General features: G+C 37.7%; 1 protein-coding gene across 1 annotated transcript in view; it reads right to left on the bottom strand.

The window, feature by feature from the left end:
* INPP4B (inositol polyphosphate-4-phosphatase, type II, 105kDa) overlaps positions 1–27650 on the bottom strand; it is a 325870-nt gene that overhangs the window by 89507 nt on the left and 208713 nt on the right. The window contains 5 exon segments of the mRNA XM_009328759.1: positions 5–109; positions 7314–7444; positions 17271–17418; positions 23662–23734; positions 26108–26219. Of these exon segments, the coding sequence (XP_009327034.1) occupies positions 5–109; positions 7314–7444; positions 17271–17418; positions 23662–23734; positions 26108–26219 (569 nt within the window).

Below are 27650 nucleotides of genomic sequence, written 5' to 3'. Positions count from 1 at the left end.
TTACCTTTCAATCGAGGACTATGCACGTGCATTCTTTGCAGATGGAGATTTATTGGGATGAATTCTAATGTTTTTTCTCCTTTGCTACAGCTTGATTTGAAGGAAGAACCTGAAAAACAAAAATTTAAAGAATCATTATCTTAAGCACCCAGCAGATGTTTTGTCTTCTTTTTAATGCGAGGACAATACTTGTACGTTAGGAGTCTTCTTTAATTTACTTTTAATGTGTAATTGTATATTAGGAGAAGAATGGTTCACTAACCATGTCTCAGCATGTATCCATATTGGAAGCAACAAAACAGCTTTTAATTCACAGAGCAATCTAATTTTTTATTCTAGGTGATAGACATTTTTTCCTGCTGTCTGAAATCGGCCTGCAGTCTGCTGGAAACAATGTCACAGTTAATGTGCATTATGTTTATTCTGTGCTAAAAACACAGGGGTACAGAGCTATGATGGTACTACATGTTACCAAGTATCATTTTTTTCTTAAAACAAAAGTATTACATTGACTAGGCTATGCACTCTTCCTAGAAAATTCAAATAAAGAAACATAAACTAGCTTAAGAAAAGCTATAAATTAGTTTTCTTTCTAAAAAGCCAGAATCACAAGAAGCACAATGCTCTGGAAAAAAAAATCTGGTTGCATACTTCAAAAGTATGAGATTATGAGTAACTCTATGGTGGTATAAAGGAATATAATTAAAGCCTGACAGCATGAAAATGTAATTTACCTGGAGATATTTGATAGAGCATATATATCAAATAAAAGGGTGTAGATTAGGAAAGAGAGGTGGTCCTATCTTCTCACTCAAGCAGCCCAACATTTACTTAGACCATTTTTTCAGCACCCTATCATTTTGCCAACTGATAATCATTTTGGACTAAAATTCCTCTGATTCAGATAGGATTTAAAAAAAAAAATCATTTTTGGAAAGTTTCAACCTTTTCTTGCAAAAAAAAGAAAAAGATATAAAGGAAATATTTGAAATTCTTCTTTTTGACTTGCTCAATCAAGATTTGCTAGAGGTTATCTGTTGAAACTACCATAGATTCCAACAAGAGTGTCCGAATGCAAATCACATTGCCAGAGGGCACCAACGATGCTCCAGACCGGCTTAGGCTGCTACCTAAACCTAGTAACTTAAAATAATAATTTATCAAAGATTAAGAGCAAAGGTAGCAAGAAAAGCAATTGACAGGAGTCAAAGATTCAGATTTGATAGGAAACCTGGGGATGCAGGCTGAAACCAGGAGCCATTGACGATGAGGAATAGCAGTGGGAAACACTGGAAAGCATCTGGAAAGCGCAGAAAGACAAAATTACAGGAGCAGTGAAGGGAACTCGAACTGTATCAGAAAAGAAATGGGAATAGTATGGATGAGGAGATTGTAAATCATTAGGAAAGAAAACAAAAAGGGGGCAGATTATTTATGAGAATTCAGCCGAGACCAAGATCAAGGCTTAAGGAATGGTAACTGCATCTGAGACAAGGAAACACTGGCAGACTAAGAGGAGAATAAGACGACAGCAGATTAAAAGGGACCAGCAAAAGAAAAGTAGGAGGGAGAAAAGGAGAAGAGCCTGCTCTCCCTAGAGTACACTTCTACCCTGAGCTGGAGTAGAACACATGCAGCATTGCCGAGTCTTGTTATTCCTCTTTCCAGGGAAGACCTGCAAAGCAAGAATCTCTTCCCATCCAGTGCCAGAAACATATGGGATACAACCACCCACTCTTATCAGATATTCTGTTTACTCAGGTATGAGAGAGATCCATGCAGTGGAACTAATATCTCAATCTGCGTTTGCTAGTATCATCCATATGATAAAACTAATTTTCGGTATAGTTCGTTTGTTTGTTTTTAAATAACTTGGTAAGTTGTATTTAAGGACCAAGAAAACTACATTCCCTCTATTAAAATAGTTGTTGCTGTTACTGTTGCAAGACTAAACTCTTCAAAGGTAGGAAATACCAGAATATAGATGCAACCTTCATCTGACATCCACCTGAAGAGGAACTGTGAAATAGACTTCAATGACACGTTACACACTAGCTTTTTCCAGCTCATTGAGCGTTTAGGGTCTTCACTGCTCACTTTAGAAGCAGTGATTCAATGTTTTGTTTCCAACTTTAACTTCGGTATCTGGATTCAAATATATTGTTCAAGCCTCCCACAAAGACAGGATTATTAATTTCCTCAAATCTGTCTACTGCATGCATCGCTACAGTTTCTAAGGGTTTTACAAATATTTATAGAATAATTTTAACTGGCTAAGTACAAGGGTTATAATTTTATCCAATCTAATGTCAGAGAATAACTTCAGGTCAAAGCACTTAAGAAACAATGCATCAATATGAGATATGGAGAATCTCATTCTGCAGAGTACACATTATAATGCAACATCACATTCCATTTTGGAAGCACAGCTCCCACTGAGCTGAATTACATCCATAAGTACTGAGTACTTCTGCAAAACAGCTTGTGTCTATTGCCAGGCTTCCAAAAAAGAACACCGCACACTAACCACTTCTGAAGTCTGACTTGCCTAGCGTCACACAGGAACTTTGTGACAGAGGCAGGGATAGTGTCCAATTCTCCAGAGCAATATTCAATTGCCTTAACCTCGATTGTCTTTTCTTCTCCTTCTAGGGCTGGATGAATAATAGAATTTTCAGTTTGATGACTGAAATGGAAAAAGAAAAAATGAATCGGGGGTGTGGGGGAATAAATCATTTCAGGTCAAGCTAAAACAAGGAAAAAAGTTTCGAAGTTCTATTCCCTCCCAAAATCACCAAATCTGTGTTTTAGATTCACCTGAAATGATTTGTTTTCATGTTACCTAACCCTTTTAGATTCCTGTTATTATGTTTCCTTGAAACAAAAATACTTGGCATTCTCTAAAATTCTCCCCATTTTTGAGGATAAAAGTGTTTGCCAAAACAACTCAAATTTGAAAGAGTCTTAATTTCCTTAAACCTCCATTTTCAGTAAATATGCCGCTAAACCAAAATTGCTGTCTAACACTAATGCAGTCTCTGCATTTTCTCTTTCACTTTCACTGCAATCTCTCAATTTTAAAAACAAATTAAGTGGTCTATTAACAACAGTCTTCTCCACTAAATTCCACAAATAGCTCAGTTGAGCGTGAAATAGGTATCTCTCAGAAAACCCACCATGTGACTGTATAGGAGGAATGTGGAAATATTTTGGAAAAAATTTATTTACAGATGCTATCTCCCCTTCTGCACACTGCTTATGAGTGAACAGTCTTCCCTAGCGCTGATACAAAAGGAGATTGGAGATATTTGCACCTAGATGACTTACACGGAGTTGGTCCTTCAGAATTATTTGTGACAAGATACATGTAAAAAGCCCCTTGTTAAAGGAAAGCAATTGTTCAAGTGAGTAACAAAGCAAAAATGCTAAACACGTTAACATTAACCCTGCTTTTGATTTATCAAGGAGGGAGAAGAATGTCAATGAGTTAGTGCTTCCACATACCTCTGGCTGCCAACATGGCAGCGAAGCAAAGGCAGAGGCAAAAGCACTCCATGGCTTTCCTAGAGGAACGCAGCCACTTGGCCTTGTCTTAAAATAAGGCTTCCCAAAATAACAAGCAGACTCAGGAATTTTGCATCTGAGGCCAGATAACAGAAGCCTGATCCAGTTTAGAAAACCAACCTTGTCGAGTTCTTAAATAGAAGTACTGCTGATCGCAGACCACCCCTCAACTAGGATGGGTGCCTATTTCCGAGCAGATCTGGATCTCCAGCGCAGGTGCACAGGTACTCCAGCGCACCGCAATTTTCAAGCTGTTTCAGAACACAGAGAACTGCCTCAACCCAAAATCGGGCAATGTGCTGACTAAGATAACGTACAAAGCCTACACAGGCCAAACTGTAAAGCAAAATCTTTTTTGGCATGAATCTCTGACAATGGGAAAGTAAAGACTGAAATATGTTGACCTGAAAAGTCTGAATTAAAGTTGTACTCACATCTCTAATCTCAGCATTTTCTACCTTGTGAATACTTAAGTTTCCAGTCTCTACAATGTTCTCTCAACATCATTTTTTGTGCAACTACAGTATGAAGTCAAATCTATGTCTGTCTTGCTTTCTTATCAAACACTATAATATTGTTTTTTAAAGTTATAATGTGCACTGTTTATAGAGAAGAACCATCCCAAATGGGAGTGGAAGAGGAACCAGGACATCTTAAAACACACAATGAATTTTATCCATGTCCATCCTATTCCTCTGGAAAAAAAAAAAAGCAGTAGGCACAAACTTCTGAAAACTGTACGCAGGGAGATTAATCTCTGTTTCACAGAGAATTGCAATTACTTTTTGCAAATGACCTAGGAAGAAAAAAATCTGGTTAAAGTCAAGTGATGGACAGCACAAGCATATAAAAATCTGTTCTAGATTTTGTTTTACTTTTGGGCAGCCAAATCCTACATTGCCTACAGGATCAAAATGCAGATTTGAGGTTTTAGCCTAGCTCTACATATGTTTACACAATACATCCCCCCTCCCCCCCCCTTTATATTTATAATTTTAAAATGTTAGACCTCTATGGAGCAACTTTAACAGGACACTCACTACTCAGAGGATTTATCATCTAAGTTAATTTGTGATTTAATACGAATAAAAATACTATAGTGCAGGGTTAAAAGTAAATATTGTCTTCATTAGGACTGTGCTATTATTTGGCTTTAGAATGCGCACATATCCCACTGGTCACAGTAAAATAAGTTTTTGAATGTTAAAGTAAGTTTTCACACAAGATGTAAAATCAGGGGGTTTCCAAGTATAAGCAAGTATCTTACCGGCACCATATTAGCAAGGGGGGAAAAAAGGATTGTTGAAGAAATGAGATTTAGGTATATACCAGAGTGTTGGCCTCCATATTAACACCTCCTTGTTATTTCTCATCTTCACTACAATTATTAGGTTGCTTTGGTTTTCTGCTTTGGTTTTTTGGTTCGCCCCCCCTCTCCCCCATGGAGAAATGTTCCTACTCTTTTTTATGTGTGCTGGTTCTGTCCTCCTCAATAATCTCAGATTCCCTGGTCCACTGCAGTTCTCTCAAACCACAGTTAAGACAGGTCATTTAACATCACCAACCCTTTTCAAATTCACTGGCACAATACAGGCCTTGCAGGATTTATGCTTAATAGATCACATTGTCTATTTATTTTTTTTAATCTCAAAAGTCATTTCAATATTTTCCTGCAAGTGATAATTATTACTTTGATTCTTTCATAATCCGTATTTATTGCCTTGCATATGATACTTTATGGACTGCTTTCAAAATGTAATTAGCAAAGCATTAAAAAAATATATATGTATTAGTTAAAACACAGAAATATAGGAAGTGTCATACTGGATCAGGAGGAAGTCTGCCAAAATCAGAACTGGAATATTCTGATGATGGTAAGCAATCATAAATACAAGAAATTACACTTTTGTAACCAAAATGCAAATTTTGATACAAGATCTAGTGTAACAGATGAGCTCCCACCCCCCGCCCCGATTTAAGCAGATGATCAGCTGCTCCCAAAATGCTTAGTTTCAGTTAGAGACTGGTTTTTGTTCATACACTAAAAACGGGATTTCTCTTTTCCTCTGACCAAGAAAGCTATCCCAGAGCAATCTGGAATGAGAAATACCATGCTCAGTCCTGTATTAAAAGATGATGGGTAAACAATAGAAGTACAGTTTTAACGCCTATTTAGGAAGGGAAGGATTTGTGCCTTACCTACTAAATGCAGCAGACTGATTATAATAAAAGTAAATGTGCCCAATTCTCTATAAGAAGAAATTATTCTGCTATGCATTTTAGTTGTATATTGAACCTGATTGCTCCATTACTCAGTACACACAAAAAAAAAGTTTTGTTTGGTCTATGTAGAAAGCGAGAAATAATTAAGAAAATACTGCAAATTCTCCCTAAATATGTATCAGATGTTTCAAAAGATGTTATCATCATTTACACCTCTATTTTTCACAAATATTCATAACCCTAATGTATCCCTTTTTCAGAAATATTCTAGGATGCAAACTTATGTATATGTAACACAAAGCAGAGCGTTTACCTCTGACCAGCACTGCTATGCCTACGCACACACAGTTGTGGGAGTAAGGCCACAGTGGGAGCATCTAATGGTGAGAATATAGAGCGAAAACAGCATATGCAGGCAATAATGGCAGCACGGTCGTCGAAAACACGTATTTGAGATGATGATTGTGAGGACTGGCGTTAGAAATCTGACACCACCAAGAAAGCAGCAACAACAACAAGGCCTTTGTAGTAATTCAGGACAAATGTGCCCATTTCCTCCCAGAACATCTCAAAAACTGGGGGGGGCGGGGGAGAGGAGCGCGCACCAGCAGGAAGAGGCAGAAAGGCATGTTATAAACAGACAGAAATTTTTGTTTGCTCAAAATACAGTGTTATTCAGGAAATAATTCCAGTAGTCTCACAAAATAGAAAAGAATTATCGTAAGTTCCTTGAATGATTTGTGAACAATCAAAAGAAAAGGAATTCCAAAGAAGAAATAATTTGTTCTGCAGTCTTTTCTTTTTCATTTTATGCATAAGAATTACTACAGGAGGAAAAGACCAGCTGCCTTTTCCGCACATTTGTCACTGATGCTGTCTTATTCCACTGGCATGCAGACACCACGACACGTTATAGTCCCTGACCACACGACTCCGCCAGATATTAACTGAACAAGCACCCGGTGCACATAGAATATAAGACCACCGTCTCCACATGAAAAAAAGCAAGGCAGTACATACTGCTATTTCTGGACTGGGGACAGACTGCCCATCCCATATTAATTCTGTGCTTTTCTGGCACAACGTGGGCAATGACAACTACTACACCAAGGATATGCAAAGCATAGCCAGATGTTACTGTCACCCTGTAGACTGTTAAATGTAACTTCAGTTAGGTTTCAAGAAAAACTGACGGAAGTACCTCTAAGGCTGGTTTCAATTGGCAGATGATATTCAGTACTAGCAGAGCAGTATATTCAAGGGAACACGCAATTAAAACACCCCCTCCCCCTTCCAATTTTTTTTGGCTGCTGTGTAACCATGTACCATGTTAACTGTGAAAAACTGATGGAATGCATGAAAAAAATTAGTAGAGGAAATAGGGCACCTGTGAGTATTTCAGAAATACAATGATTATAAATATTTCATTTTTATGTGTTTTATTTCTGCTGAATATGCCACTATTTAAAAACAATCAATCTAGTTAATTCTTAACTGCTCCAGAAGAGGAGAGGCTACGTTCGTACCTGCATGCTTCCCAAGCTCTGCAAGAGTATCCTGGTACATGCTCAACATCTGATCACAGTGAGCAATAACACTTTTGCGCATATTGTCCCAGTGAGGAGCAAGTTCTCCCAAGTCTTTAAGTTCCTGATTCCTGTATCAAAAGGCAAAAAGAGAAGGCACTAATTAACTCATTAATCCACTAACATTCATCCAAATTAATCCAATTAATCCAAAACCAGTTTGTTAAAAAACATCAAAAGGACTTCCTAATTGAAATAAAATCTGTTTTCATGATGCTTGTAAAATCTGCTGATTTCAGCTCTGTTACTCAGCCACACAATAAGGATGTCAGATCAGTGAATAATACAGTAATTTGTGTTCAAAACTCATCTGGTACAAATGCAATGGCCTGCAAACTGAAATATTATTTCTTCCCTGGAGGTAAGAAGGCTTCCAGGCTCCAGAGAGCTGTGTTCACAGCAAGGAACTTTTTGGAAGAAATATTAAACACTATTGTAAAGAATGCAAAGTTTGCTCCTTTTCCAACGCTTGCAGCGTAGCTGTTTTGATACACTCTACTCTTTGGATACTTTCATACACAACATAAACACAGTTCTAGCAGCGTTTGTACGAATGTCAGTTTAACCAACACACCAGCCCTCACCACATTTCTTTAGCATTAAAAACAAAACAAAACAAAACACACAAGCGAAAGAAAAAAACCCCACCAGTCCCCTAAAACTTAATCTTCAGCCTTACAGCTGTGTTCATCAGGTCAAAACAGCAGTGTCATGGTAACTAAACGTGTCACTGAAAATCCAAAAGGAAATCCTTTAGCAAATTATCAGTTTTCCTGTACACTCTTGAGAGCTGACCTGAGCAAAACGGAGATCACTTGAATTTCCTACACAAACAAGCATAGTTACAGTACACGGGGCTTTCTGTTTGTTTTCCCCAGTTGCAAAGTAAATTCATCCTATATCTATCCCAGAGCCACTTTGGGGGACCTGCTTTTAAAGAAACTGAAAATGAAAGATCTCGAGTCTTCAAATACTTGGAATCGTTCAGGAGAAAACTTGTGCAACACGACCAACTAGTTTTCCTCATTTTCCTCAAAGTATCAAGCAGACTGTTTCACTGCAATTCTTGGAAGTCTCAAAAAAGACTTCCAGAGGACAGCTCTTGCATATGGGAAAACTACTGAAGAAAAAGGAAAAACAGGGGGAGAGGGGGCAGGAAGGGGGAGAAAAAGACCAATGAGACTGCAGCACAGGAACATAGAGCTACACTTACAGCAACAGTTCTCACCAGTAGCCAAAAAGTCTTAAAATTATTTCTTAAACAGAACAGCCCCACACTGATACACTGATCTTTCCCCCATCATTATTAGCTTTGCATTAGAGTGAACAGTATTAGAATAAGCTATATAGGCATAATGCTGCTCCTGGTTAATACGACAACCAAGATCAAACAGATTGCACGGGAAGCAGAATTAAGGCGTTTTGTTTATACATGTCCTTGAAAGTATCAAAATGGAAACAAAGATTACAATACATGAGCTTGTTGGGAGTTTACTAATGATGTATGGTTACTTTTTTCCATTTCATTCAACCTGAAGAACGGAAGTAGATGAAACAGTTCAACTTTCCTCCATCGATACACACTGGCAATGCTGTAGCATAAGAATCATCAGCAGTATGATGATTCATTTTCAACCACCATTGTCCTTGGAAGTTTTTAGCAGCTTAAAATGAGACATCCCATGAAATGAAAATCTCCGGGCTTTCTCCTAAGAAAAGCTCGTAAGATTTGGCAGGGTATAAAATTTTATTTATTTGCAGTGAAGATATTTTGGCCCTTAATATTTGTTGTCTTATTTAATAGTTTTAGGAACAATGTTTGGACCTGGCTGAGTTCCAAAACTTTACTGCCTCTCCTATACAGGAATATAGTATTCTGCAGAGACTGGAGAAATACTACACAGCGAGAGGTGGGCGCAGCCATACGCCACATTCAGAGCCCTCTATCCCGTGGGAAACCCACTGTTGGGGCTCTGCTCCCCCGCCTCTATCTAAGCCCGCTCCTGGAGCTGTTGGTCCCATGCTCAAGCCAAGCAACAGAAGGAATAGAAACCCCTTATCTCAGACTAAAATATCCAACCAAAAACCAAAACTGGTTTAACCGGCTGACTATGAGTTAACTCCATTGACAGCAACAACAACGGGAAAGGAAAGCTCAAATCCCACCATATTAACTTTAACATGTTTTCAAGGAATGCCAAAATCCTGCTCTTACTGTTGTCGACAACATCTTACCTGCAATGTTTTAATAAAGTAAGCGTGCAGTTTTGTAGTAATCTAGAGCATATATAGCATGGAAACTTTAAGTACTACCTTTTCTAAATTTATTTTCATTGAAAAATACAGTAAAATCAAAACAATGAGATAACAGGATTATACGGCATAGACACTATTCCTCCGAAAATAACCTTCTTCCACAGTTTCTATCTTTTTTTCAAATGCAAACACATAAGGCATAGGATTTAGGTACTATTTGTGTCTTGTGATTTCTTACTATTTGTCACTGCTGTTCTTGACTCAGTACAGCTCTGAGTTATGGCTGAAAAAAGAATTATATTTCCTAAGCTCCATCAACAATATTACATAGTACTAAGCTTTATCATTATAGTGAAGGGCCCCTCCTGAAAGTAAACAAACAGATTGAAGAAACATAATATTTTTCAAATTTGGAAGTTTATAGTTTGTACTAATACCCAAAACAACAATCTTAAAAAAAGATCTTTGTTTTAATAATACTATAATACTTATACCAGAACTTATTTCATTGACTAACTTTAAATACAAACTTCAACCAGTAATCGTGTCAAACTGCACTATAAAAGAAAATTAATATTTATAATATATATTGGTTCTACAGAGGGTAAATCAGTTACTGATTCACCTTTTCAATACAGCCAATGGAATTTTGAATAGCCTGTCAACAGAACAGTAAGCTCAGAGCAAACTCAATATTGTTAAAATAGAGCTATTTACCATCTTCTTCCCCCACTCCAAATCCCCTCTCAACGTCTTTTCCAGGTAACTGCATTCATCACCACGACAGATCCTGTGCTCAGCACCAACTTCAACCCTTCTTACAGAATGAAATCCAAGCTTTGGTGACATCTTGCTGTTCAGCTCCTCAAACCGTCTCCTGGACAGTCTTTTCTGTCAATGCACAATGGAACCTCCCACCCAGGAGCGTGTCTCAACTTCCATTGTCTCCTGCCTCGATTACTTCAATATCTTCTGTGGTGCCCTTGACATAATCTTGCCCCATTTGTATCTAACCTGAATGGATGTAAACGGTCTGTCCTATTCCTCCTCCTCCGCTTCAAACATTAGCTAAATAGCTTATTTTTAAGCCTTTCTCAGGTACTTTCTGTTTTTCAGATCCGTTCTTTCCTTTAGCAGACTAATTATGCCAGCTTTCACTAAGCACTTCCCATTATGGTTGGAAGCGGTTCCCTGTTAAAAAAAAACTAAAATCTACCTGTTACCTTTTATTCAAATCTCTTTTCTACCATTACAGCAGAAAAATTCAATATTGGACCTGATCTGCTGAAAGCACTATATACCACGCTGAGCGTTAGTATAAAGATTAATGATCGTCGGTGCTAACACAACACAATTTTAAAGAGATGAAAAATTCTAAGAATAACTTATGAGACTCCTCAGGATCCCACAGCACTATTAGAAATGCCATGAACCTTCATTTCAGGGTCCTACTTAAAAACCAACAACTTCTTTTACTTGGAATGACTTACTGATTTACATAGCTACAATTCGTGGGCACTTTGCCCTTCAGGGGACTTGAGCTTTACCCAGCCTTCCCCTGCTGATGCAAGCTGTTGCACTGATATGCAGGATGGCTTGGGAGGATCTGTGCCTGGACCGAAACATCTGTGCTTTATGAACACCTACATCAGGACGACCAGAGATCTGTAAACACTACATGACTGGGTACGTTTCTGAGACTACTAACAATTCAATACTGTTGCCGTTAGACTTGAAGTAAAATTACATGCAATTTTTTTTGTTCCAAGAAAATGTTCAATGAAGCCCATTATCAAAAGATGGTTGACCACTCAAGGCTCAGATTAATATTCTGCCTCTTGATTTATCAACCCATGCTTTTATTTTTTTATTTTTAAGAACACCTTAGGTGCATGATTCTCGTAAACTATAAAAGTACCTGGAAGAGGCACAAAGAATTTCCTGTGTTATTCATGTTGATAATTTCTACCTAAACAGTCTCTTTTGTGCCACGCACTCTAATGACCATAATAACAGAAAAAGTCTCTTTCTCGTCACTTTGGATATGAGGATATAGAAACAGCTTAGAAGTCTAAAGGAAACCTATTCAATGCTGAAAATGCGAAATACTGAATTCTGTAAGGAGTACTTTGAACCAGTGGTATGCACCACATTCAAAAATTATTTGAAGAAAGTCCCGATGCTGAAATCATGTTCCCAATGAACTTGGTTTTGCAAAACTACCACTAGCTTCAACAGTCCAGACACCATTGCGGAAAGCACAGTGAAAACCTGTGGTCAGTGACAATAAATTCAAAATAAAGCAAAAACCAGCAGCAAGATGCTAAGATGAGCAAGATAAGTCAGAAGGGGAAATTCCCTCAAAAAACTTTTTTGATCTGATTATTCAGTCTCAGAAAAGGGAACAATAGGAATAGCCATTTGCATCATTAAGGACACAGCACAAATCTTCACAAATTGAAAGATGAAGTTGAAAAGATCAGGCTATTTATATAAAGAAGAGATAATTAAGAGGACATATGATAAAAGCACATAAACCACAAATGCTGTATGAAGACAAAGTAGTAACTTTTGACTCATTCAGCTTCAAAAATCCAGTGATGCAATTCCCAGTGAAGCAAACATGACAAATTCAAAACCAAAGAAAGGAAGTGCTTTTTGCCTCCACCAAGCAAAATCAGCTTCTGAAATCCACTTTCACAAAACATCAGAAGCAAAGTGCTCAGCAGGATTCAAAACAAGATGGGACACTTCTGCAGATTATATTTGCAAAAGTTTTATATTATAATAAAAGCGACAAAGTTCTGAATGTTTGTCAAACAAGAGCTCTGGAGTAAATGTAAACCATAAGCTTTGGGGCATGACTCAGTCACTCATAAGTAAAGGAAGCTTCTAAGCTTCCTTCTAAGGAAAGGAGCACAGGAATTATTTTTCCTAACAAATTTTACTTTAAAGTGTACGTGTTTATGGATAACCATTTCGTCTTTTTTTGTAGAATAGAAGCAGATAAAATTACTCTCATTTTTCTTTACCACAAGTAATGGTCCTATAACATACAGGCAATAACACATCAAAACAAAATAACATTCTCTCCAGAAATGAAAGAATTATAGCCTTTTTACTATATTGTTCCTAGAACAGACAAATAATTACTAAGGAGGATTTAATCCCTTCTGGGGAAGCTACCACAAAAATGAATAAAGGGATATTTTTCTTTCTTTCCTAATAGTTTTCATTTAGAACCTCTTGAAAACAGTTGCCGTTTTTCTCTTCTTACAGAATTTCCCAAAACTATTTCAAGTTCTGGTAAGCCCGTGACAGGTAACTAAAACCTAAAATGTAGTTTGTGCCTACCTTTTGCATTCCTTAACAGAATTTGTTTAGAAAAAACAAACAAACAAAACCCAAAACCCAAACAAACCACCCCAAAAACCCAAGCCACCAAACACATTAAAAATATTTTAAAACCTGTTTCTTCTATATATATGGAGAGAATAGTCTGGGATTTGCAAAGGCTTGAGAATATTTTATACTGTTCCTGAGAGCTGGAGTTAAGTTCATTTTGCATTTCTATCCACCACCATCCCCTTTTTATTACCTAAAAGTGTAGACAATATATAAGCTAAAGTAAATCCATTTCTCCATTCCTGCCTTAAAACTCTTCTCCTTCCTTGGGTATTTTATTACCTGGGTTTATCTCCGAAAAAGACTCAAGATCTTCAAACAACATGATCATTTGAGGCTAATTCTATGATTTGCATTTAATAGCAGAGGACAATTCTCCTGCATTGGACAATTGCAAAGAGTCTCCAATTCAGTAATACTCAGAATGGCATCTGTGGACTTGACACTTTAATCCTAAATTATATTTTAGTAACTAGCAATGGTGTATAGAATTGGTTTTGGTGGTCTTTTGGTTGTTTTCTTTTTTTTTTAATTTTACTGTTTCATCAGGAAACACTGGAATCAGCTTAAGACAATGTTGCTTCAGCTCTATGATATAAGCAAAAACATTTTACTCTCACAGCTTTTATTTGTAACTTCATTTTTTTCCTTTCAGCTTTAAATCATATATATGGCAAGATTAATCACATTATTAACTGCATGATTACTGAAGCATTTAAAGAGTTTTGTGGGTTTGTTTTCTTTTTTCCCCAACTTATTAATCAGGGTGCCTCATTCAAAATAAACAGTGAGGATCTTTATGACATGGGCAACATAATAAAATTGTACAAAGCTTTTAATCACCTTAATGCCTCTAATTTATATTCTCTGTACCCCCACTGACATGAACTGACAAAATTACACTCAACTTAGTGCTATTAGAACCACAGGTAAGTGCTGGTAAGTGCAAAATGCCAGGTTAACAACGTAAAAAATCAAATGCTTTTTGTGATGACAGAATTTGAGAGTGTTAAAATAATTATAACCTTGAGAAGAAGATTATTTTTGGCTTTGGTTTTGTATTGTCCTTCACTACAATGTGGGAGGCTCTAAGACAACCTACAGGTTATATCAGTTGATCAATATGGACTTTGAGACTGGGGCATGCTGTGCACAAATATAACATCCTGGAAATTTTAGCAGCCAGTCTCTGCGAAGCATTGCTGACTGGTACGGAATGATCTTCTGGAGTCTTAATACCTGGGTACATTTTGCAGAAAACAACAACAAAAACCCCTCTCTGACAGCACAGTCAGTACTTAAGTTAACATTTTATAGATTTCAGCACTGCTGAATAATAGGTAATGTTATGTAGAGGTAACTACCACAAAACAAATCGGGTAATGTTACTCCATTCCAGTGCACCACAACTTTAAACACCCAGTAACGAAGTAAAGCCCAGCAAATTTTACTTCATTGTCTGACATGAAAACTCCTTAGAATTTCACAGAGGCCATCTTTTCCAAAATCAGTTATGAACAGCGAAATCAAGAGTACAGAGAATTATTTAGTGTTCATACATTACAACATACTTTATCCTTTAGTTTATAAACGAATGGTTTTTAAACTGATCATGTTTGAGGGGGCAATTGTCTAAACACTACTCACAAAAATTCAACTTACACTTACATTCATATACTTGTATTCCTCTATGCAGTAACTGATGGAAAACAAGAAGAGAAAGGTTTTGCAACTACTTGGCTAATCTTGTATGATAGATGCAAAATATCTGGACAAGATTTGTGTAAAGAAAAATTAAAAACAGGGGAAAGGACTCATTGGAAATCATCAAGGAGGAAACAGTAATAATTTCTTAATAAAAACCAGCAAAGCAGACTGTGTGACCCTTATTAGGACAATAAAAATGACTGTATAGCTCTTACTACAACTTCTTCCAAGGAGGTTTGAAGGATAAAATCTTTAATGCATGCATACCTTTAAAAACATTATTTCATGCTGGAAAACAAAGTTAAACATCCTTAGAGGTTACATATCTCAGAATATCACGTTAGTAAATGAAAAGTTTGGTTAGCAATGAAAACTGTAGTTTTATCAAGAGATAAACAATCTTAAGAGTTGTGAGAAAAGGGAATTTAAATTACAATTTAAAATGAAGGCGATTAACACTTCACTTGGATATTTTTTTTATAGGTAACTGCTTCAGACCTGACTGTATTGAAGCCACAATAGGAATAAAATGAAACAGGCTGAGGATGATAAGAAGTGGCCTTGGAGACAAAAATATTTTTTCTTTTATACTAACTGGGGAAAAAAGATACAGAGAAGAATACTTCAGAAGAGAATAGCCTCAAGATGGTACAGCGTAAGTTTCGTACGAGTTCAAGAACTAACGTAACAATAACCTCCTAACATTGTTTTACTACTTTACAAATGCAGGGAGTCCACAAGAGCACACATCTTTGCAATTATTTCAAAAAGCAATGCCCATACAAAGCTGAAGCTCCGACCTACACGCTTACACAATGACAGGGGACACAGGTGCCCCTATTCCCACCATCTGCTAGTATTCTACCACGAGTTGTTGCTCCTCTTGGTTGGTCTTACCTCCTACCTCAGACTGATACAATCACTTTGTCTCTCTTTCTCTCACCCCCACACCTTCTACTAGGCTTGAACAGCTAACCGCATTGGCAGTCAGGAAAATCAGGGCCACTTGCCTCAATCTTTGAGCAACTTTTACTTCTGCTTCTTCCTCAAAGCTTTTCTTTATTTTGGTGAGTATTGAATAATGGTTAAAAAAAAACAGATCATGGTGATTCTTTACTAGGACTTCATCCAAGGTGGCGAATGCTATAATATGCAATAACAGCAAGCGCTATTACTTGCATTATACCTTTGGAGAGAATAACGCAGTAGTAGTAAAAGTGGTTAAAGCAATCCCCTAACATTTAAAAGGCATTTACCCATGGGGCAAATGAAAATCTGGGAAGTGGATGAACTGTGCGAGTCAGCATAATCTATTTTTATTGCTTACTAAAAAAACCTTACGCATTAGTATTCTCAAACAAGATCAGGCCATAAATGCCTAAACACTGTATTAAATGAATAAAATAAAGTATTATAACAATTCATATGATTTTTATAACCCACCATCACCATGCATAAGCATGTATCAGTCCATTGACTTTATTAAAAGCAAGATTCTGGTCTCCCACATGCTGTTCTATTGGCATAAAAAAGATCATACAGAAGCAGCAGACGGGGTGAATAAAAAAGAAAATAAACTCCTATTGCAGGACAAACAACCACTGTGAACAACCACAGGCAATCCCCTCTGACGGAGGGAGTTGCTTGCAAGTGCACAGGATGGCTTTGGGATGCAGCACTAGCTCACAGTGTTACTCTTATGCATGAGACCAGATGTCCACCTATGTGTGAGGCAACTTTCATGGGGAAAGAGGCAATATCTTCTACACCATCCATTATCATTGGAAAAAGAAGGTATGCTTTCAGGGGAGCCCTGAAATACTGCTTTTTTCCACGGTTGCATCGGCACAACTTACAAGTATTCAAGGACAGGCTGCTATTTTAGTCCCTGCAGTGGGAATTTGGACATACAAAGGATTTTGGGACACTTGTGCTCCCTATCCTCTTTTTTCCCAGGCCATACATATTGTAATGATCCTCAGATGTCCCTCCTAGTTACAAGGCCAAACATGAACAAAGGTTTCAAACTTACATTAGTTTGGTATCCTTTTCTTATGCCAACTAATTTACATTAGTTAGAGGAACATGATTTATATTCTCATTGCTCCTTTATTAACTACAAACACGTCATTTTCCATTGCTTGCATAATGTTTGTGATATTGGCACTGCCCAGACACAAAGCCAAACACACTACAATGTAGTTCACACCCCTGTCACGTGTTGTTTCTTTATAAAATGTTAACTTTTCAGAATATTTGTATTTTTAACCGTATCTTGATGCCTACACATTTAAAGCCATGACCTCACTAGCACGGTTCATTGCTCAGAACTTACGAAGTCACTGGAGTCTTAAAAATTCTGAACAATCAATCCTGTTGTTCAGTTACAGCTGTAAACTCTTAGCAGCCAAAAAGATTGCTATATTTTGCCTATTTCATACTACAAATTAATATTTTTAGCTCATCACTTACATTATTCCAACTCAGAAAAATAAAACTTAGTATTTACTATTGCTACTTCTTCCTTACCTTCTCATATCCTCCTTAATGTGCAGATTGATCAGTTCTTTAGGAACATGGAAAGAGAGGGTGGTCTCAGCCATCTGTTCCCGGATCCGCATCCACTTGTTGTCAGAAGTAGGGAATCTATATAACTTACAGATCGGGTTTTTTAACACTGCAGAGGAAAAATTATATCATTGCTTTACTGTGGTTATATGACTCTGAAAATTTATTACAACGATTTCATCCAAAAATAATACATTATTTCCCCCCCCTTGCTTCTAGAATTCATTTTAGACATTAAATTTTTATTTCATGTATTATAGCAGCATGTGGAGGACAAAATATTACTAGTGCAGTAGATAATTCACGTTTTACCCGCACAGTAGGTATCCTCTGAATTTAGGATTTCAGTGTAGTGAGAATGCAAATTATGCTCTTTATTCTTACACTTAAGATACAGTTAGGAAAAGTGGAATGCACAAATAAACAATGAACTCGCATACAGTCAACGCCATCACTTACCATCTGCTAGAATCGCTCACATTGCTAATAAATTTTACGGGACAAATGAGGCATGCCTCAGCATTTAGCTATATCTGATGCATCTTCTCCGTGGTGTGCACCCACACAAGTCAGTAACACAAAGAGATGGTGTGCATCTACATTAAAGGAGACTTGACTATTGACATGGTCAAGAGGATGCCATTTTGGAGTCAACTTGATCATTGACATGGTCAAGAGACTGCCACTACATAGAAATAAATATAACAATCCTGTAAATAAGTTACACACACCGTTCTCAGATCACTATTGTTACTTGACATAGGAAAAATCACGTTACTCAGTGTCTTGGAAGGTTATGCTTAAAACCCACCATGTTTTTTATCTCAAAGCTCTCACATGTTGGCTATGTTTCCATTCAGACCTTACAATGATGCTCTATAATAAAGGTGGGAAATTTCTATTCTCGCCTTTCCTTCCCCCCCAGCTGATTTTCCAGAAAGACCAAATGGGGAAAAAGCTGAGAAAAAAAAAATTTGTTTGACTACATTGATAAGCTTACTGGGAAAGAAATGATTGTCATTTAACTCATATATCCACTGCTTCCTAACTCAGAATGACTTTGGACGGCCATCCAAATCCTCCAACAGTACCTTTCTGTCAGCCTTCTGGAAAAAGCTGCCTTAGAACAGGCTCCCATTGATCTGCCACGGAATGGTCTATAACTCAAAGGAACGCATTTCCCATGTGCACTGCAAGGAAACTGTTGCTGTCAAAACGACATCTACTAATAGAAATTTCAGCTTCACAACTCACTGCCACCATTATTGCCTATGTAGGCTGATTTATAGAGAATGAAAAACACAGACCAAGTTACCGAAGATACAAAAACTGTCTTGTCTATCTAATCAAACTGTTTTTTTAACAGAAGTCCTTTAGGACAGGCCTAAAACAAAACCACAGATTCAAAGATATCTGTAATAAAACAGTTGTTGGCAACTCATAAAGAAAGGAATGTTGTAAATAATCATGTTTAAGTCATTGCAGATGTCTTGTTTTCTATTCCCATCACTCTACTGACATCTCTTTAATCATTAGTCTTCGATGAGAAACTGGAAAACTTTTTAGAGTCATTTTGCCTTTATTTATTAGTGATTTTACTTACAAAAACTAAATTCTGACTTACTGTTATGAAATAAGCTCAATAGATGCTTGATAGTTATGGCATACGAATAACAGCAGGTTTTGTTTACTACTAACACTCAAAATACCTCAATGGTCAAGCATCTTTACACACATTTTACAGCTTGAGAATCCTCACCACACAGACTTAACTATTGTCCACTACAAAAGAAGCATCTCCAAGTCCTGTGCCAATGATCAACTTATACCCAGTGTCTGGGCTTTATTATATTACTTGATTAAAATATGCTGTAACGCTTTCCTATTTTCCTCCTCTTTTGCTGAGATTCTTCTAATTAACGAAACCAGTTTTGTCAATAATATTGACAGCCCCTGTCAATCCACAAAGTAGATATATGGCACCAATCATCTTCCATTAACAAGACAGGGAACGACAATCTTCAGATGTCAGGAAGAGCTCAAGAAACTAAGGGCTGATTCAGGTCTGCCCTTAAACAGAAACCTGCCAAAACAGATAATAATTTTGGGTTGGTTTTTTTAATTTTCTTTTTGTTTTGTAGCACCACCTGTTCGCTAGGAAGCAGGCTGGTACTTTTTACCAGGACATTTCAAATGATGATGCCCCAGACACAAAAGGCTTTTTTCTCTATTTTACCTTTCTATATCTACTTCCTAAGAAGTTATCAAAGGATGTTTTTCCAAGAACAGCCCTTAAATTTGCACTCGGAATCTATTACATTCAAAAATTCACATTTGTCTGTGAGAACCTAATGCACATACGTAGCTCCACAATCTCTTTCCTCCCATCTCCGCACTATCACCACTACCATCACGGGGAAAAAACCAAAAACAAACAAAAAACCCAACATGACTGCAGCATGATAGCAAGGAAGACTAGGAATCACTTTGAAAATGTGGATCCAAAGTTGTGACTTTTATCATTATTAGAATTATTAAACTACTTTTCAGGTACTACCTCTGAGTTGGAATTTTCAGATGGGGATAATTTCAAGTGTGTTACAGGCTTTAAAAAATGGCCAAAACATCTCTCCACGGGTTTATGAAGAAAGTTTCATTTACAAACTCAGAAAAAAGCCTGAGAATTTTGTTTTCACCTGGAATCCAAATAATTCCCCTCTGCAGTATTGCTAAAGCTTGAGATTGTCAGTAAGAGCTGCACAATACTTTGTTTTTCTTATAAACAGAACTACTGAAGTCATGGGATTCCATTAAAACCTCAGGTGTATTTTCCTTTCCAATTACAACAATAATTGCTTTCTAATTACAAGTTGTCTAAAAAAGAAATCCAGAAGGCATGTAAAACCACCCAAACAGTAAGAATGGCAAGACTATATTGGCTTTTATATAAAGTAGTTATTAAAGTAAGTGAAAGTTTCATAAAGGTAATCCTTTCTGTGTTTAGACAGTGATCGTGAAAGGCACTGAAAAAAAAAATCCAGATGAACTGCAGTGGTTAAAAAGAGAAAAAACTGTTTTAAAAGCTTTTCTCTATAGCATGAAGCCTAAAAGCCAATGTCATCTATTTAACCATCCATATTTTTGGACATTCTCATTTTTTAAATTTAAAGACTTCTGTGGTTTTTATTCCATGCAATATCCTTCACACTGCTTCCCCTGCAAGTAAAATAAAAAATTAATAAAAGATTGAATACTCTGTTTTCATTTTTGTTCCCTATTGAACATAGATCAAAGCATACTGCTGCCGTATACTAATTTACTAACAGCGTTTCTATTTATATCTTCCTTTGTAGAATAGGTGTATTATGCGTATCATCTCAGGAAGAATAATTTCAACTTTCTTAATTTTTGCCTAATTTCAATTACTTTTATTCTCTTTTTTACTGTAAAGCGCAATACGTTTACATGCAAACAACTGGCAAACTCTCCAGTGTTATAAATAAATAACTGAATTTTGAGACATATAAATTCAATCTCTTGGGGTATAAATGGAATAGTGATAAGCCTCTGTGAAATATGATACTCATTCCCACTCACTCAATAAGTGCCTCATAACTCACTTGAGAGCTGCGAGTTCCTTATATTAAGATTTAAATCTCAGAAGAATGCCAATGTGCATCTATGCCTACAGGCTTAAAGATTCACATAGGGGTATTTTTTCAGTTTCATAGTTTTGAAGGCCTGATAAACAACATGAGACAGAAAGAACTGGATATCTTTACAACAGTATACACGTGTACTCAATACATATGTATACGGAATATATACTGTACTGTAGATAGTTCTGTACGTACACAGCAGGGAAAGTAGTGTGGGCAACGTTGATGTTATCAGGTTGCCTATAATACACTTGTACCACATGACTGATATCGTTCCTCTCCCTTCAGTCCTTGTTTTTGATTGCCTCCAATTTTGCCACACTGAAATTTGTCTGGCTTAAACTGATTGTTTTTTGAAATTTTCAGTTAAGATGGTCCAGCTGCACAGAACGAGGCTGGAAATCTGCAACAGAAAGCCCTGTGCTTCAGAAACTTCAATTCTGACAGTAAATCTTTTACAGATATGTGCATTTTATCATATCCGTGGCAATCCACCCAGATCTGACAACAACATAAGCCTTGGGAGAGAAATCTCAGCATGTAAAAACTCAAAACTTGAACTTAACACCTCATACATGCACCAAGGGTCTACCTTTATTGAAAATTCTTGCATTCTTCCCAGCTTCTAATACCAACAAAACTGTGCACGTCATTCATACAGAGTGGATGAATACATTTTTGGGCAGTGCTAGCGTGTGGTACAATACGCTTAAGGGCAGCACTGGTACCCATATGAGAAAGCCAGTCTCCAGGCAACACAGAGAGCTTTGATCCATGTGAAGGCCAGTCAGGGAGGCGGGCTGGGGAAGAAGTCTGACTGGTTGGGCAAAGAGGCTGAGGGTATAAAAGGAGAGCTAAAATTTTCTAAGAAAAGAAACTGGGAATTCAGTAAAAAGAGTGGGCCTGACAAAACCTGGAACTGGTGCCAGGTGTCAGCAGGGAGGTGGAGGCAAAGCTGGGCTGAGAAGAGGAAGTCACAAGTACAGGAAACAGACTGAAGAATAAGTATTTATTAGAACAAACTTCCTGCGACTGAAAACTCTTTCCAATATCCTGCCTGCTGTCATCTCTTGTATATGCATCTGCAGCTCTGCTCTTTCCCCTCAACTCTTCTCAAAAACAAAAAATGGCAAAAAAACCTCCATGGTATGTTTGATTTTAGAAACCCTAGCGATGTTGGGTAGGGTGGGGGTTTTGGGTTTATGTTGTGTGTTTATATACGAGAGCAATAAATGTAGAAAAATTAAGTGCTGTCTAGATATACTGTAGAATCACATGCAAATACTCATGACAATGTGATCTAAACTTCATTATTCACAAAACTGACATCTACCCTGGAAGTTCCAACAGTTTCAACAAAGTGCGTTCTCCAAACTACAGCATTTCCCCATCCAAAAAAACCCAACAAGAAACCCCAATCAAACTTTTGAAAATTGAAAAAAATCAGTTGTGAATCAGTAACGTTTTCTCTGAACAGAAACATCATTTCTTTAAGACCCACTTATCTGGATGACATACAGAATCAGAATCAAAGAATGGCTGCACTGAGTTAGACCAAATCATCCAACTGGGTCTGTATCTTGTCTCCCAGAGGAGCCATGAATAGACACCTAGAGATGCAAGATACTCTCCCTGCCTCCAGCTATTTTCAGTTCAGGAATTTCTGGAGCCAGATGTAGTTCCTGTGCCTTTAGTAATTCTCAATTAATATCTTTTCCACAAACGTATCTAGTCTTACATTGAACCAACAAAAAGAAATGGCAGTTCTGAAGAAAAAAAAAAAAATTCCCTGCTTCTGATCTAGTCTCAACAAATCACAGGAAAAAAAATTACAGCATTCATACAAACATGGAAAAACCTATTTTTTAGAGGTTTCTAGTGCTTCCTTCAGACTGCAAAGCTAGTCTAATCAGCCTCCTGTCCTATCAGTGAAGTCATATGAAAAAGTTTCAGTAAAGGTTTTAAAAGGCTTCAAAACTTCAGCAACATTTCTCTTCAACTGTATGCAGCAAATACACAGAATTCTTGACAGCGCTGTGGTTTCAGATGACCCATATAACTTATTTGTGACATTGTTACGGCAGAGTAATGGAGATTCATAAACTTGGGCTAATAAAACTTTTATGGTGCAGCATATCAGCATGTAATATTTCTCAGTATAATGAAAGAGAAATAGATCTATTCAACACTGTACACTCAAGCCCAGAGTTGACCTAGAATTGAGAATGCCTTGCCAACAGCTTCCTTCATTTTAGGACATACAGCTTCCAGATCAAACTGAAATGGCCACTTCACCAGCTCTGAGAGAGATTAATTCTCCAGGGTATTCAGTTGCAAATAGTGCATAATTACTTTAACAGAATGTCATGCAATGACACGACAAAAACTTATGAGGTTAATTCCATGCCCACTGAAGTCACTGTTCAATGATTTTCAAGACTGTCAGTAAAGATGTAGGAGTGGGAGATTTTAGAAGTGTTTCAGAAAGCGTAATTGACATTTCTGAAAGTTTTCCTCATGTTTCTCGGTAAAATGATACTGTCAAATATGTATAAAACATTAAAATATTAAACTTAAAAATCTGTGCATCATCTGAAGAGCCTTTTAAGAGCTCTGCCCCAAATCTTTGCGATTTCTTCAGGATCTGATATAGCGTTGCAACAGCCATCTTGTATGGATGTTAGAATACTTACCTGCATTTAATGAAGGCAAGTTGTCTTTACCACTTATGCCTTCAGTGGCTGTACATTCACGAACCAACGCACACTACAAAAGAAATGCAACCACAAATGTAACGCATTCAGGTGTTACAAGGAAATTCATAGCGGTTTATAAATGGCAGACTGAAAAACATCACTGATAACTTCCCAACCCTTGCTTAAAATTTATATTTTAATCTTTATATTTCTGTTCCAATGTACTGTACACAATCAGAATTATAGCAGATAAAATGGCAAAATATGATCAGCTATTCCATAATAAGAGAGGTTTCCTACCAATACAGAGGTTTCTTTTGACAAGGCAGTTTTCGCATGCACGGCATCAGAAAGCACTCCATGAATTTTTAAACAAGGGGAAAGTAGGAACCACAAAAAGTCTTTAAAATGTGCTCACGGTTTGTGATTAAAGTCATTTGTTATACAAGTGAACTGGAATATTTCCTTGATAAGATTAGTGTATAAAATAAACGTATAAAAAGTTTATGAAAAAATCAACCGGTACAAACCTACGTTAAATGTACTAGGATGTGTGTTTTTAATGCTCCTCTTCCCCCCAGTCAGAACAAAAACCAGATAGCTTCTAAAGGTGATAGGGAGTTTCTAGATGTTCTGTTGCAGAGCTCGAAGCAAAGAGCAAGACATGATGTACTCTCTACCAGTTGATATCTCAGATTGAATTTAACTATCACCTTACTCTTCCACTAGGAATTTCCTGCACATAGTTTATCTAATGAGTTAGCAAACCTAATTCAGAACTTATTTCTTTGAAGCAATTCAATAACTCTACATTCTCACAACTGCATCCTCACTATGAACATATAGACTAAGACTCCATGATGCAACTGATCCATAAAAACTAAGGACTCCTTTAAGGACCACAGAAAATACAGCTGTCACAAGGTTGGTCTTTCTTGACAAGTATTAGAACCCCTAGAAAGATGCTATTAAAGCCTTCTGGCTCCCCCAGGCTAGACACAGCTCATTAATTACATCACAAATAATTGTGAGAAGTCTCGTTCCACATTTTGAAATGGAGGAAAAGCGAAGGCTGAAAAAACAGCTCATGTTGCGTATCTTGTGGAAGTTTTATAGTGCAAAACCAGAAAGATTTCACAGCATTTGTTGGCTTCTTTGGAACTGGTCCCACTGGTCCATTGTTTTAAAAGGGTGTTGAGGTCCTTTGAGAAGATTGATGAAAAAAGAAGAGTAAAATCTATCCTCAGAGTTTGGCCCAAAAGCAGACTGTTCTGGCTGAGCAGAAAAGATATTCAGAACACTCCCCTTTTCTCCAGAAATACATTCTTATATTTTTACTTCCAAACAAAAAAATGCAGTCCTTAATTTTACATTCCCTGTAGCATTATCTAAAGGTGGTTTGTTTTTTTTTTTTTTTTCCATGAAGAGCAGATTACACCATAGTGTATAGCACGACACCATAGTATTAGGGCTGCAAAAATTCTGTCAGTGAGAATGGAGCTGCAGAGGCAGAGATACCAGGAGCAGGCAACTCTGCACAGGTATGTCAGTTGCCATAACCAGGGACCCAGTTAAAGAGAACTTTTTATTAACTGCAAGTCATTCAAACCCCGATTTCCTCATTCTGAGCAGTCATTTCTGAATCTCTCCCAAGCCCAAACCTCTCGTCATCATAGAGACAGCCCATCCATTCTACCCTCCCTCCTTTGGTTCTCCATTCCTCTCAAATCCGCTCCCCCCATATCATCTCCAGCTCCAGTCTCCACCGCTTTTGCCTGCAACAACCTGCCTGCGTAAGAGCATTTTTGCTCTTTCCAAGCCCTTCTGTCCTTCCTCTTGTCCCATACCAGGAGCACCCCAACTCAGAATCCCTGCATACACCCTCAGGTCAACACGGCCCTATGCTAGCACTCTGAGGCACCATTGCTGCGCCATCCCTCCCGTTGATTTTCCCCACCACTGTGTGCTCCCATGAAGTGCAGCTGAACCTGCCCCTTTGCAAGGGGATTCACCTCTTCTTTGGCTTGCCTGTCTGTCATTCTTTCCAGGTTTTCAGTATTGTGGGCACAGGTTGCACATAAAAATCCACGTGAACAGGACTTCAAGGGCAGAAAACAGAGGAACTGTCCAAGGGAAAAAGAAGTCAGATTTACGGTGTCTCTATAGACAGTTTTTTGATCAGGAGTGATTAAATATGGTCAAGTTGAGGTCAAAATCAGCTCTTTTTTTCCTAAAGAAGGGGAGGGACTAGGAAACTAAGGATAGAGTATTACTCTGTACACTTTCACAAAAAACTATTTTTAGTTTGGGGAGATTAAGTGTACATAGTACTTTATTCCAGAAATTTTTGATTAAGCTGTTAACCCAATTTGGAATTAGTAATTTAGACATTTGGTACAACTGATCATTCTAATTAATGTCGTGCAATGAACTGAGTTTCTACCTTTTGATCCTGGGCGTCTGTTGTGATGTGGTCCGTTTCCCCATCCTCTAGCTCTCCCATCTTCACAAGATTGACTTCAATGGTACCAACTGTCCTTCCACCATCGGAAGTCCTGGAAAAAAATCCCCATGACATTGGGTCACCTGCAGCATCTCATTCCTTCAGTAAAAATATTGTCAGTAAACATTTAGTCCCCTCTCCATTCTGTATAGCTGCAGTCACGTGTGTTGAACTTGTTATTTACAATCATAAAGCAAATGTTAACAATAAGGCATATTGTATTTTCTCCAAATTCTTTATGGCAATGAAAGTTTTCATCATGAAACTGAGGATGGGTAAGTGCCATGAGTGGTGGAAGAACCCATGAACATTGCCAAGTTTTCATTCTAGACATTATTCTGTCTGTAGACGGTAAGAGAAAGGGCTGTAACGTATTGCACCAATACCCCACTTTTGACCTGCACAGTACACTGCTTTGTTTCCTAACATAATCTGTGAAGAAAGGATATGCTCCGTATATTAATAAACATCCTGCTAAACCAAAATAATGAAACTAATCTGAATATCACTTTTCCTTTTGTAGTCCCTCCACGGAGTAATTACTCAGAATCAGTCCCATTTCTTTAACTACGTGGGAGAAGATAATATAGTTCCAGGTGAATTCCTTTATTATCATCTCCGCAAATAGTTTACTTCCAATCAGGCAAAAATAAATAACAATTCAGATTTGCATCTCCAAACAAAGAGTACTGCTAACTCCCTTTTGGAAGAAACAAGGGTTTAAACTCCAAAAAGACACTGAATGCTTTTTCAGCTTTCACCGGTAGCAAAACATCAAGGTTAATGGCACAGTCTATCTCCCCTGGCTTATTCTGAACAGCTGGATTTTAGGAAAGGAAGGAAAGAAGGGTAACAGATCATTTAATAATAATAAGGAAAGTAAAACAACAGCCACCAAGCAAAAATCAGCAAAAGGAAATGACGGGAATAAGTTTAGCAGAACTGCAAAAGCACAGAGAGGAAGAATGAAAACAAATGGGTTTGGGGCAATACTGTGTATAACCTCAGAAGTGAAGATGAAAAGTGATGAAGCAGGACAAAGGAATACATGGAAGAGGGACTAGAGGGCTGGCAATAAAAAAAAAAAAAGGAAAAAATTACTTTCAGAAACCGTAATATTAGAAAAAAGTGTTTGCATTAAAACCTGCCACATTCCTAGGGCAATCCTCGCTGCAGGAAAACATCAAAACCCCCTTCACCACAGACACCCTTCCAGAACTTCAAAAAATAGTCCTCACATTATATTAGTAAAGGAAGGAAAAATCCCCCAAAAGACACCCTTCTCCTCATTCCACCAACCAGGAGAAAGACAGCAGTCCGAGCGCCGGCCCGCTGGTACACCCGCGTGCACGGTGCGGCACTACGTGGAGGTACCGCCCCGGGGCCGCTGGCGCAGTACGGCCCGGTGAGCCAACTCCTGCTGCCCCCCAGGCGCCGAGAGCCCCCGAGCAGCACCCCGCCGGCGCGCATCGTCTCCCGCCCT

This window comes from Pygoscelis adeliae, unplaced genomic scaffold, assembly GCF_000699105.1.
Source record: "Pygoscelis adeliae isolate BGI_AS28 unplaced genomic scaffold, ASM69910v1 Scaffold66, whole genome shotgun sequence".
Lineage (NCBI taxonomy): Eukaryota > Metazoa > Chordata > Aves > Sphenisciformes > Spheniscidae > Pygoscelis > Pygoscelis adeliae.
Note: the sequence above shows the minus strand (reverse complement) of the source record. Positions and strands in the feature narration are given on the sequence as shown.